The following is a 14181-nucleotide window of genomic DNA, read 5'->3' as shown; positions in this document are numbered from 1 at the left end:
AGGAGATCTTCTCATGGTCAATATGAACAGAACGAATGATTACAGCAACCAAAACCTGTTTCAATGTTCAGCATGGTCACCTGACTGTTGTTTTAAGACAGATTTGAAAAATTACGAACATATCCTTTAACTAAACTTAGCACAAAAAGTAAGCAAATTTGTGTTTGGTAGATTATTTCTTTGTTGTAACAATGCTTCTTGGCAATAAATCTTATACCGTTGGAAAGCCTGTTTATTTCCCTTTTAAATGGTGCCACATTTGTAAGAAACATGCATTTGTGGGATGAGCAGCAGAGCTAAGTATGTGGGTTTGCCAAATCTTCTCTGCCAATGCCAAACAGCTTATTTTGCTGTTGCTGTTGACTCTTGTTTTGAGCTTCTGGTACCCCCTGGTGAGCATGGGCCCTGCTGCAGTGGTCAGTAGGTGTCTGCTCCAAGAATCGGCATGCCACGTTTGACTGATCTGGATAGGGCCCGTGCGATAGGGCAACTTCAAGCTGGTGTTCCGCAAAACCAAGTTGCTAAGTACCCATAATATTTTACATGGTTTTGAAAATTCAAAATTGAAATAGTCTTTAAAGTACTGTCTGTACACTGTTACATATGTATATACACTGTGTAAATTATTCATGTACCAATGTACACTTAATCCTTGTACATCCATGCACCTTACTACCATAGAAATATTCATCCATTTCCACTAATGTATAGTGTGTAATAGCATATAAACATTATTGAACAGTGTATACTCAGCAAATTGTATATTATAGTCATGGTTATATCTCTATTTTCTATTCTACACTTTAATTTCCCCCTGATATTGATAAAGTACTCCATCTATCTATCTATCTATCTACCTATCTATCTGTCTGTCTAAGTAAAGTACAAGTATCAAAATTATACTGGTATTATATTGGTAAATGTATTAGTTTCATTTCACCAGTCACCACTAAGTAACTTATACTGTTAATCGCTGTAAGTAATGTTATAATCATCTCTTCAATTTCTTAGAAATCCAATTATTATCTAACGTAGCGTTAACTTTGAGAGGGGAAAGGGGGAAGTAACACAAGTTTTCTGCGTTAATCTAGATTAAGACTCACCGCTCATTCATACGTAACACTACAAATACTGCAACGTGACTACAGTCTCACGTTGACGCTGGATTTTTCCAAAGCACCGCCCAATAAAAGCGTCCGCAGTGGTGAACCTATCGCACCCCGGCAGATTTAAACACTAATGATTCGAGAAGAGACGGCGGCGAGCGGGGCGGAGCTACACCGACTCCCACTGCTGCTCAATCACCAGCCTGGCAAGCGAGGGGGGGGCAGGAAAAGAAAGTACAGCGTCGGACTACAAACGACTACATTCATTATATTGTGTTTAAATGTTTAATGATTTCAAGTTATATATGAAAAGCAAACATGAGACTCAGGTCTCAAAAAACCGTTACGGCATTTCCAGAGACGCCGAGGAGCAACCGCCGACGGTCCAACAAAGCAACGCCGAAACGAACGAGCCTATCGGTGACCGAGAGTCCGCTCCACAACAAGGTAAGCATCAACTCAAAGTCAAGTTTATTTTCTCAGACAATAACAGCGGATTAATCACCTAAAAGAAAATGCTTGTCTTAGCTACCCATTTCAAGAGTTTTCAGCTAATCGAGCCGTCCTCTGTGTACAACGGAGTTAGCCGGGTGCAGCTAACGGTAGCTAACTGCTCTCATGACAGCAGGGGTTGTAGCCAATTCACTGGTAACCGTTGTTGTTGTGGCCGCGACTACACGATAAGAGGCTTTCCACCCGTTTTCTACTGAATTAGGTTGCTCGTATTTTCTTCGGAGTAACATAAATTATTGGTGTACGACCACCCAAAGCTGCTGCGTGACGTGGTTGAACGAAATATTACGTAAAAGGGGTGATATACAGTCAGTTTACAGATGTTTCGGTTTAACGAGTGACCGTGTTAACTGATGACTTTTCAGCCGAATGCGTCGTGGTTGTCGTAGTGACCGCTGTTGAAAACACCAACACAACACGTAGGTGTCCTTTTAAAAAGCCTTAAACTATCTTAAAATGAAAGTTCGATACACGCCTGGTCTTTTTTTGTCTTGCATAATTTATATTAAATGGTGTCGCCAACGTGAAGCATTCACCTTTCCTCCAGTTATTTTTCTGAAATTCATCTTTTTGAATGTTAGCTTGTAGATGAAACGCTGTATCTCTTTTCAGTATCCCACACTGATGGGTCACTAGTAGGCTGGTCAAACCGGGTGACCACACAGTTTACACAATATTTATCCACAATCTGTAAGTTACATATTGTTTATGGTGTGAACATAATGACAAAGCAGGTTTGCTGGTTGAATATGAGACACTTGACGATTGAGGATAACTGTATAAAACCCACAGATAGACCATAGCTGCACTGTCAACTTACAGACTACGTTTTGTTTCCCACATTATGAGAAATGTTACCAGAGGTGAATGAGTCTTGCTGAGCACAATTTATCTTACGTAACTGGTTATTAGTAGATGATAAACAGGTGAGTATTAATTAGGCTTTCAGGAGGACACCTACGCCGTCACCACGAGGAAGTCGTCAGTTAACAGGGTCACTTGTTAAACTGAAACACCGGTGTATTAGGCTATATGAAGTTACACTTACTAACTGCAGTTAAAACTAACAGTCTAATAACAAACCTGCAATAATGAGCGTTTTCCGTTTTAAAAAAAACAACCAAAAACTGTTTTGCAGAGCTGTTGATTCAGCTGTATGGTCATTAAGGTGGAGTTTTTAGGTAAAGCTGCAACTAGTCCCAGTTTCAAGATATTCAAGCTTGTATCATTACATGCACAGCAACACAGCAAGTGGCACCATTGAAGGCAGTGAAATTTCGCTTTAAGTTAAAGCTCAAGTTCCAATTAGAGTATGAACTAAACATTTACAATCATTTAAAAAGGAGAGAGGCATACATACATTATATTGCACAGTTTGTGCCTCCCATGTATCAGCATACATTCGTGTCACAGAGGTAACCAATCTCTGTAACCCAGAAGGTTGTTTAAAAAATTTGAATATTTCTGGTTTAGTTATACCTCTATAATAGTAAACTGATTATCTTTATGTTGTGAACTGGTGGTCAGGACAAAAATAGTCTTTTGAGGACGTCACCTTGGGCTTTGGGAAAAATTTTCACAATTTTCTGACTTTTTATTGACCAAACGAATCGAGGAAATAATCAACAAACTAATCGATAACAAAAACAATCATTAACGTTAGTTGCAGCGTACTCCAGTTTAAGTCTCTCATGTATTGGCACATATTCAAGTCACAGGGGCAACCATTGATTTATCTAAAAAATAATTAATCAGCAAAAACCCAGGAGGTTGTTTAAAAACATAAAAAAAAAACATTCGGTCCACTGCGAGACAAAAAAGATTTTTTATTTGTTTTTCCAAATTGTGAATCTGTTTCCTGTCCAGGTAGCTGGCAGGCTGCCATCTTTGTTTTGATGCAGAAAGAGAGGAGCAACTTCGGTAAAGGGTTAAAAATCTTTATTATGAGTCAGCAGACAAAATATTTGTTTCATCCAGATAATTAGAAGAGTTTTTGGGGGATTCTGTAAATACCTTCAGAGCAGTAGTTTTTAAACGACCTTCAGGGTTTTTCAAACATCACTGATTAATTATGTTTTAGAGAAACTGATGATTACCTCTGTGAGCCGAGTGTCTGCTAATACTCGAGAGGCACAAACTGGGGCATTCTGCAGCTAACATTAACGATTATGTTCATTATCGGTTAATTTGTTGATTATTTCATTGATCACATTGGGTTTGGATACAGACTGTTGGGTTACAGACTGTGTCACCTGTATTGTAAAGCACGTGGACAGTGACCCACTTTGTCTTTGTTGGTTCTGTATTTTTCAAATTAAACACGTTGAATAAGTAAATATCCAACAGCACACCAATGTTTTAAACACATTCCCCCAATTTTAGAGAAAAAATATGTATTGGACCAATGAAATCAATCATATTCAACTCTTGGCTCCTGATCCTCAGCAGTCAGTTTAAATCTACAACATACAGACGCCAACAGACGCTTGTAATCTTCCCCGGTGATGCTCTGCTGAGGTTTATGGCTTCATCCCTGCGTGAGGTTGTGAGCTTCAGGATGTGCAGCAGCACCGTGACGTGATGTCCGACAGAGGATTAAACAGCCCAGTTACATATGAGAGAGGGTCCCAGTAAGTAGGTCACCAGTTCACTGTTGTTTATACTTACGGAGCGAGCAGTGTTGTAAGTTTTAATACGGCTCAGATGTTGGTATCTTAATTTGGTGTCACTTGAATTAAAGAAAAAAAAAAGATCATAGCATATTTACAAAACAGAAATAGGTTTCTGGTAGTGATATACATAAATTATTCACAATAAATAGTGATGCATGATCTGCACACTGGTACAAATACAAATTTCATTGGTATCTTTTATTAAATATCTTGATGGCATTAAATGACAGATTCGGGGATCAAATATCACTTTCTATTTTCTGGGGATAGACGGATTACAGATTTGCTATTTTGAGTTTAATTTAATTTGCAAAGACTAAAAATGTTGTCACTTTGTGCGTCCTTTGTTTACTGCAGCCTGCAGAGAGTAAAACCCTTAAACTGTTCCGTGTTGTCGTAGTTTAGCCTTTTACCCTTTGTGTCTGTTTCGTATTTAACGATGGCACAACTGCAGCCTACGTGTCAGTGTTTGTCTTTTCAAACTGCTCAAGTTTTATGCACAATGTTGATCACATTCTGTGAAACTAACAACATTTGTGTGTGTAAATGTTGTATTCCTGATTCTTTCAAGATACATTTGGCGTTTTAGAGATGTTTTCACACAGATATTAGGGCTTATTTCAGATTATTAATTTGCAGTAATATACATTTTCACAATAGAGAGTTACCTCAACGGTAAATCTGTTATTATTATTGGCTACGTGTAGTGATGGTACATTATTGTGAGTTACCCCCATCATTCCCACTGCTGCAGTGAAATAGCAGGACTTAACTGGGCATTGCTCTGCTGGATAAATCTTCAGGACAACATCTGTGGTGGTGTTTTTGTTATTATGGTCTAAATACATCTGAGACAATCACACTGGTTAGTTTCATCAGTTTGACATCAGGCTGACGTAGTGATGGGTATTGATATTGATTTCCTGAATTGATTCAATTCCGATTCACAAGGTCCTGATTCAATATCGATTCAGTTTGGGATATTTCAGTTACAAAGCCAATTTTGCTTGGACATGAAAGAGATTCTCAGAGACCTAATACTGTAAATTGTACAAAGAACCTTCTAACCAGGTGCATTATTAAAAATATTAATATTAATATTAAGAATTGACCCCAAGACAGTTACATTAATGTACTTTTTATTTAACATGACAAACACACTGCAGCAGTCGACACAGTGTAGTTCAACTCTACAGTCAATGAGTATTGAGTGCTTTCATTTAGGGCAGTGTGTAAACAACAACTTAAGATTTTAAATGGAATCACTAGGCAGCCAGTGTAAATAAAGTGGTTACAAACGTAATCTAAAAAGTTTTGGCGGTGCCTGCAGTGGAGCAGCAGCCGCCATGTTCAACAAGATCTCACATGGCCAGATCTTGCGCGATGAGATCTACAGGTTTTGTTTTTTGTTTGCAGGATGAATCGTAGCTCCACAAAGATGCGGAAGTCAACTTCTTTGTTAAGTTGGATGCTCCAAATAGCTACATTTATTGTAATGTGAAATAACTTAAATGTTTTCCTGTCACATTACAGTTCATCTGCAAAAATGTTTGTACAACTGACAGTGCATCCAGCTACCTATCTGTCCATCATATCTACATAAGTACTGGTTTTCTTTCTCAAAATGTTCTTGTCCTTTAAATAAGTTCTGAGGGCACCAACAGTCATCTTTTAAATATGTTCACATGTGGCCGTTCTGGTGGCCGAGTGGTTAAGATTCATACCGTTTATTTGCAACATCACTGCTCTGATGGAGACCTTTTTGTTACGTGTCATCTTCCTCGCTTTCACTCTTTGTTTCCTGTCTGTCCATAAAGGCTAAAATGCTCCAGAACAATTTTAAAAAATATCATCATATCACATCGGTTTGAATATCTATTAAAATATTTGGTCAAGATTATTGTAGTACTTGGTTTTGCACGTATCTGCCGTCTCTAGCTGTTAATAGATGTTCAAAGGTCAATGAAATAAGTTAATTCTGAGTAATCAGAATCTGCACAACAGAATTTAATGATCAATGACACAGAAGAGACGTTCCCTGTCAAAGACTTGATGAAGTTGTTTTTAATTTATGACATCTCATTCTTACTGCATAGGTTGAAGAGACCTTGGATAATGATTCAAACCACTCAGATGAAGACATTCCCACAATGACGCGGCGACCGCTGCCCCGTGGCCGGGCAAGGAAGAGAGCCATCGCTGTCGAGGACAGAGAAGCGGGTAACAGTTTTGCAATAATCAGCTTCCACTCAGAGGTCAAAGCACAATGTGTGTTATTCTCAGAGACGCTTCTTCTGTGTTTGAAAATGTTTTCCTGAATCTGAATTCCTTACACTGTTCCCTGCTGTTGTTTCTGTGTCTAGATTTGTCCTTCAAGACTCCGATCAGGCCGATCATGCGTCATGAGCACATCCTGTCAGAGATTAACTCGGTGACTCCTCGTAACTCAACAGCCAGAAACATCTACACGCCCATCGTGCGTTTCCTCACACCCAGCAAAGAGAGTGAGTAGAGGCAGCTGTCCTGGGGGTCAAAAGACTTTAAACACTCTTAACATACATGAATTGAAAACCTCAAGAAGTCACCAGTCCAGACATTTCATGTACGTTTTATGTTGTGGTACATTAAAAATCCAACCCAAAAGACACTTTCACTGCTTTACTGTCTGTGCTGTTCTTCTTTTCTTATGACAAAAGTGCCTCGTAGAGTAAACTCACTAACCAACCACAGCATCAATGTACCAACATCTCTGGTGGCTTGTGGCAAATTCCCATCATGAGTGCATGAAATGAAAAGAACAATGTGATCTTCTTGAGCTGCTCGTCAGGCGTTAATGTGGCAAGTTGACAGTTGGTATTTATTTTATTGGGAGACGATCCAGTATGAGTCATTCCTAAGAGTGTAACAATTCTCCAAATCCACGGTTTGGTTTAGACTTTGACTTTTGTGCCACAGTTGGGTGTTTTTGTCTCACTTTCAGTCTCGGTTTCAGAAGCGTCACACCCCTCGTTATTCCCCTCTGAAAGAGTCAGAAACAACGTTCACACTATAAAGCTCTTCAGTCAATGAGTCTCACTTATTGTTTTGGTTTTTACTTCATGTGAGAAGCTTCAAAGTGCATCCATGTTGTTGTACGGTGCAGCTTTGTAGAAAAATCAATTGTATGCGTGAGCTTCTATCATTATGACAAAATTTTCATGTATCATATAAAATTCGTCTTTCTTTCTTTCTTTCTTTTATTGGATTTATGTTCTTTTCTTTAATTGTTAAGCAGCTTTTCATTAAAGGAAATCTCAACATTATGGGGAAGAATGAATTATGGGAATCTGACATCAGAGATAAACAGACTTGTGTCGTTTACAATCTCAATCTTGTTTTTGTTTTCTATCCAGATGTGAAACGTGCAGGTACAGGAAACAACGTGTTGATGAGCCCAGAACAAGGTGTGTTTGGTTATGGCTCCATTGACCTTCTGGCTGGAGACGAGGATGAAGACGTCTTCAGTCCGTAAGTTAAACACTCAACAAGCTTCAGTGTCCTCTACTGTTAATCTAACTTCATCCCAGATATTCTATTTTTTCATAATCTGGCAGGTTGCTTTACCAAATTAAGACACAGACGTTAAAGTCCTGATTTCTGTATAACCAGTGTCGAAGCTTATCACCAGTTCCCTGTGATTCTTTCTCTTCTTAATGGCTCCATTCTCTTTTCCAGCTTCACCTTCATCAAGAACATACCGTCACAGTCCCAGCATTCCCAACCCAGACTCAGAGATATTCCCCCCAAGACCAGGAGCACTCCAGAGGCCACACTGGTGCTCGATCTGGTGAGTTCAGTCCTCTGGATCTTCTCACTCGCTGCACAGAGACGAAACATTTTAGATACACAAATAACTATAATGGACTTTGATGAAGCAGTTTTATATCAAGGTCCGATCACGAGCTTCTTTCCTGAACCTGATCAAAGAATACGATTCGGTTAGGTTGTCATCATGTGACTGAAACTATGGAACTTGGTTCATGCTGTTGAACTTGAGTTTGTATCTACAGGCACTTTTTAAAAATGTATAATGCATAATGACTTCTATTAATAACAAGATTCATAATAATAAAATATGAACAGTGACAGTCTATTAGCAAAGTATGGATAATTATTGTGATTGGTAGGATGAGTGGCCTCAGACAGGTAGAACGTGTTTAATGCTGGTAGAAGTGATAAATAATCTAAATGATTTGATGATTAATAAATAAAATCACGTTATAAAGGGGACTGTAGTGATGTGGATGTAAACCAAAACCAGAGAGACTGAAAATGCACAAACAGCAGCTGAATCCGCTCCAACAGATGACGTTCAACCACAGAGGTTGAAATTGTTTTTTATCTGTCTTAAATCTTGGCTTTTAGGCCTAGTTCACACATACACAGGTATATTTGAAAATGTAGCTTTTTCTATCTGTTTTGACCTTTCATCCACACGTAAACTGCCCTTTAGGTCACTGAAAACAGACCTTAACAAAAACTCCTTCCAGTGTGAAGATTTTCAGAAACTCTGTTTCAGTGTTGACGTGTAGAAAAGGAAACCTGAGCTTTTGGCTTGTGGTGTCAGACTGTTTGTGTACACCGTTATCTCCTTTGTTTACACAATGGACACGGCCAAAATAGTGCTGGTTGTAACGTTGCTAACAGGACTTTTTATATGTTGAAACATAAATGTAAAGTTACTGTTCCACTATATGGAGGAACAGATGTGTCAGAAAGCATGACGGAGGTCACTGCTACACTGCTGGCAGCCTGACAGAAATACCTTTTTTTTTTTTTTTTTTCAGGCTTCTGATTGGCCAACATGGCTTTAGGGTTATATCATCACCTGTTAGTTTAGCGTTCTCTTGACTGCACTTCAGTTGTGTTTGTTTTTTTGTTTTTTTTCATTTTTCATCTGGACAGAGATTTTTTTTAAAACAGTGCTTGTGTGGGCGTTTTTTTTGTTTGTTTGTTTTGTTTTGATAATGAAAGGAGGAAAAACTGGGGTTCAGATTGTTTTTTTGCTCTTATTTCTATACCTGAGATACCTGTTAGTCGTACATGTTACCCTGTCACATTGTGAAACAGGACTTTGAGAACATAAAGATCTTTTATTGATTATCAATTTTACAAAAGGAAAAATGTTCAATGTGCACGTGTTTTGGTTGGAGAGATAACTCGTGTTAACTGGTCAGGATGTAACCAGGACGAGTAAAGAAAACATTGGTCGTCATATTACAGTTGCTGTTTACTGTTTAATGTGGTCAGTTTAACCAGAGACTGTGTCCTGTCACTATTACACCATAATGACAAGGCAGCACTGAAATAGACTTAAGAATGAGATCTAGGACAACAATGGAAATAAACATTTGGTTTCATTCTGATTTAATCCTCAATGGTTGTACCTACTGCTGTGCAGAGTTATTGTGTTTTAATCATTAAATAAAAATCAATCAATTCCTGCGTTTCCAGGAGGAAACCCTGATGTTCAGCTCTCTGAACGTGATCGAGGATGCAGAGTTCACCTTCCACACAGCTTTCCAGGACCATCAGTACAAGGTGAGATTTCACTGCCTGCTGCAGTTCACAAGCAAAACTGAACAGATAAATGCAGATGAAGAACTGAGTGAAAGCAAGATGGAAGAATCACATCTGTGTGGAATGTGGAGAAATACAAAAACTAACAACAGCATCATCTACAACACGCTGTCATTTGTTTTATTTGGTTGTCAGTTGAAATGAATCAATGATTAAATGTAGTTTAGCATGTTAAGCTCAGTAATTTCAAATAGTTTGTTTCAGTACTAAAAGGTGAGCAGGGACCAATTTCAGAAATCCTCAGTGGGACGTTACTGTATTGATTATCAACCACTGAACAGCAGCGCATATTTTCATGGCGTACCAAAATGAATTGGAAATGGTTTCTGTCTAGAGGAGAATAAATTGACTTCTAAATTCAATGTTTTCCTTGGAAAATGGTCGATAGTCACAAATTATGTTTGATTTGTAGTTATTGAGCTAAACTGTGCAAATCCTCTGATAGTTTAGAAGTGTTACAGGAGCTGAATGTAACACAAAAACAGAGTCTCTTTAGTATTGTAGCATGTTAATGTAAACTCGCTCTAACAGCTGTGATATTAAGTTGTGTCCTCCAGCCAGAGACACAGAAAAGAGACGTTTTTAGATTCAAAAACCTGCAAAGGCGGCAAAGCAAAGATTAAATAAAGTGTTTTTTCCACAGGAGTTCTAGATGATTGAATAGCAACTGAGGAGAAAATGGAAAATATGTGTTTAATTTAATCATTCCTGCTCTTCTGTTATCAACAGGTGTACATGGTCCTACGTCCACATGTGAGGGAGTTTCTGCAGGCGATGGCGAAAGTCTATGAGGTACGTGGAAACCAAGGAGCTAATCTGATTTAAAATGAGTGTGTCTGGTCGTTTATTGGTGCAATTGATGCCACAGTCTCACTTTGTTTTCAGTGATAATTATCGAGTAATGTTTTTTTCTGCTAAAATGGAACTGAAAAACATTGAAGGCTGGTCTGATACACTATTCTGTCTCTATAAACACTCCACTCACACCTCCCACTTTATTTATCTCCTATTTATCTTATTTTTATCTCTGCAGAAATGATAAACGTGTCTCCACCGGTTATATATGTGAAAATAAATTAAACTAAATGTGTTCGTGGTGTCCTGAAGCTCCTTCAGTTCTGGTTTGTATGCAATCGGCTCCAGCTGCTGTTTGTGTTCTGTTCCAGCTGTTTGTTTACACATGTGCAAAGAAGGAATACGCTGAGAAGATACTCGACGTCCTCGACCCGCAGAGGAAACTGTTTCGGTGAGATTCTGCTTCCACTTGTGTTTCATAAACTCTTTGTTTGACCGTAGAGACGTTCACTCTGTCAGATACTGTTAACGTGCTGCTGAACTGTTTAATATCCGTTTGTGGATTTATCTGATTGTCATCCAGAGTGAATTACAGTTCATGTTGTATGGCGAGGACGACAGAAATGAGTGTCTCCACCTGATTCAGATAATAAATGTTACATAAAAGAAAGTGTTTTGATGTGTTGCTGTTGCAGAAGTCTGCAGCTTTCAACAGGTGTGTATATTTTAACATGCATCTTCTCTTCAGGCATCGTCTGTATCAGGACGACTGCGCCTGCGTCCTCGGCCACTACATCAAAGATCTCAGCAACCTCGGGAGGGATCTCGCCAAGACGGTGGTTCTGGACAACACACCTCACACCTACCCGTACCACGTAAGCACTGCAGAGATACGAGTTAAAGTTCCAAGTTTAAAATCTGAAAGTCTTCATAGAGATGCACTCATTTTATTGCCGTCCATGACTGCTAACATTCACAAACCTCTCAGATATTAATGAGATGGTTTTAATTAGTCTTTAATTAAAATTCCTCCATATTAGTTGTCTGACAGTTGTATCATCACACAACAGTGAAAACACACAAAACAGTTTGTATTAAGCTAAGACGTTTTTTTTGTTTTTTCAGCTGATGAACACGATTCCCATCAAGAGCTGGTCCGGGGAGTCGGAGGACAGAGAACTGCACAAGCTCATCCCTTACATGGAGAAACTGTCTGCAGCGGTACGTCTGTCATATATTCACCTTCTGTGTTTATTCCACAGATGTTTCACACAAGAGTCGCAGAAATCTGTTTCTGTATCCTCAAATCCCCCCCGTACGCACAGACGAGAAGCTCTTCTCCTCTAATCACATCCTCTGCCTTTCATGTTCATCATAGTTCATTAATAAAAACGTGTGATCCAGTTAATTACCTGATGCTCAATCATTATAAATTGAACTGATGAGTAGTTTCTCAATCTTTTAGGCTATAAAATGTCACCACAATTTCTCAGAGCCCAAGATGACGTCTTGTTTTGTCAAAAATAACGGTTAAACAGTTAAAAACTTGAATATTATGATAAGATATTCAATCTACAATGAGAGAAAAGCTGAAAAAAAGCAGAAAATATTCACATTTGAGAAGCTGGAACAGAGAATGTTTGTTATTTTTACTTGAAAAATGACTGAAACAGTTAATTATCATAATTGTTGTAGATTCATATTTTGTTGATCAGTTAATAGATGGTCTTCTAGTAGAAATCGTATCGTATGTCGATGTTACAGGTTTGTTTACTTGGCGGTTTGAATAGGTGAATAAATCAGCTGGTTATCTGCAGCAGCATCTGTTCTGCCGTCTTTCCTCCTCCGGTTTCAGCGCGCTGTCTGAATATCTCCTGTTGTGTTTTTTCAGGAGGATTTTCGGGAGGTGCTGAAGAAGAGGAAGGATCACTTCCACAGGCTGCTGTCAGAGGACTGATACGACTCTCCAAACCTTCCATTTTAACTACTTTACTTGACTTTCACAGCTCATGTTTGCATTTCTTTTTGCTTTTGGCTGAAAGCAGAATCTCGCTGGAATTTGTTAACCTGAAGCCTGTTGCGTCGTGGTGGACCTGCACGCCTCCCATGTCTCCCTGATGACTTTAAAGGACGGCAGACTGGTATTTCAAACATGCTGCCGGTCTCTCATCACCAAAACCCCCCTTTTTTCCCCAAAACACATTCCACAAGGCAATAAAGCCAGTGTATGTGTTTACAAAACTTTAAATATGTTGTAAATAGTCATAATTTTTTAATTTATTCATTATATTGCTAATCAACTGCTGTTAACCCTGTATATTTTAGATATGCTTTTTTATGCAATAAAATTACCCTGATAAAGGGAATATAAACGCTTCTGTCTGTCATGTTGGTTTTCCTCACAGTGATGTTTAATTAAGTATTATAATAATGATAATAATAATAATAATAGATCTGCATCTCTCAACATGTGAGGTGTGATTTAACATGAATCTGCTCCAGATTGATGCAGATCAGACCGGAGGATGTTAAAACAGACGGCTGTTAATATTGTCAGTGAAGTTACAGTCAAACGATCTTTTCACTGTTCTGTGTCAAAATAATTAAATGATTCATGTTCTGTTGAACCTCCAAACAACCAATCAGACTCCCTGAACAACAGTTTGGCAGCTGCGAGTGTTTCATCAGTCATAAATATAAATTGGGGTTTTGTTATGTTCTTTTCTTCTTCTGTGGCTCCACAACAGTCAGTGCTACATACTGGCCTCTTTTATTTCCTAAAAAATTTCTCTTCCTGCTACTGGAGAAAAAAAAAAACCCTCATCACTTCCTGTGCAGCAGGAAAGAGCCACCAGAAAGTGAAGTTTCAGAGGAGCAAATGGAAAAGATGTGTTGAAATAGAAAGAGGTGGGATCAGTGTTACAGCAGTCAGCGGTAGAGTTCAGTTTAACTGTGTTTAATATAGAAATATGACAATCACATGAAGCTTTTAATGTGTCAGATTGTTTTATACTGGAGTCTGAAGTGCAGAAAAACGTACTTATGTTTAACTATGAAAAATAAACGTCTCCAGGTTTGTAAGGATAATAAAGAAATGTTAGTGCAAAACTTTTAGACAATGTAAAGCTAAACAACAGACCAGAGCTGCAACTAAACAGTATTTTCATTATTGATTAATCTATGTATAATAAGCTTTAAGGGGACAAAACCTTCATATTATTTAATGTCTTTTACACTATAAAAACTAACTGTTGGTCACTTCAGCTTTTTATAGAGGTATTGAATATGTAAAATCATGTAGTACAGTTCAGTTATCACACAGTAATACTCTACTATCATCCTGCTAACAAGTATTAGCAAAGTACTGAAGTTTATTTCACTGTAATGTCCTGTTTAGATAAACGTGTGTCGGAGATGGATGTTGAATTTGAAGGTAAACTGAAAGTAAGTGCTGACCCTCCTCCTCCTCCTCCTCC

The 14181-nt window shown here is 38.4% G+C and overlaps 1 protein-coding gene across 1 annotated transcript; it reads left to right on the top strand.

Annotated features, from left to right (window-relative positions):
• Window positions 1-1256: 1256 nt before the first annotated feature.
• ctdspl3 (CTD (carboxy-terminal domain, RNA polymerase II, polypeptide A) small phosphatase like 3) lies at window positions 1257-13081 on the top strand. The gene is made up of 11 exons (XM_044362505.1): window positions 1257-1553; window positions 6388-6511; window positions 6655-6795; window positions 7684-7798; window positions 8006-8117; window positions 9785-9871; window positions 10640-10702; window positions 11077-11156; window positions 11454-11580; window positions 11831-11926; window positions 12597-13081. Exons 1-11 carry the CDS (start codon window positions 1425-1427, stop codon window positions 12660-12662), a joined length of 1140 nt encoding a protein of 379 aa, XP_044218440.1. The 5' UTR covers window positions 1257-1424; the 3' UTR covers window positions 12663-13081.
• The last annotated feature ends 1100 nt before the right edge of the window (window positions 13082-14181 follow it).

The sequence above is a fragment of the Thunnus albacares genome, chromosome 9 (assembly GCF_914725855.1).
Source record: "Thunnus albacares chromosome 9, fThuAlb1.1, whole genome shotgun sequence".
In the NCBI taxonomy this organism is placed as follows: domain Eukaryota; kingdom Metazoa; phylum Chordata; class Actinopteri; order Scombriformes; family Scombridae; genus Thunnus; species Thunnus albacares.
The sequence above is the reverse complement of the archived record's forward strand: the minus strand, read 5'-3'. Positions and strand labels throughout refer to the sequence as shown.

Coding starts and splice junctions, on each gene's coding strand:
- ctdspl3 (XM_044362505.1), top strand. CDS start 1,425: ATGAGACTCAGGTCTCAAAAAACCGTTACGGCATTTCCAGAGACGCCG. Junction 11,157..11,453: donor CCGCAGAGGAAACTGTTTCG/GTGAGATTCTGC, acceptor TCTTCTCTTCAG/GCATCGTCTGTATCAGGACG. Junction 11,927..12,596: donor TGGAGAAACTGTCTGCAGCG/GTACGTCTGTCA, acceptor GTGTTTTTTCAG/GAGGATTTTCGGGAGGTGCT.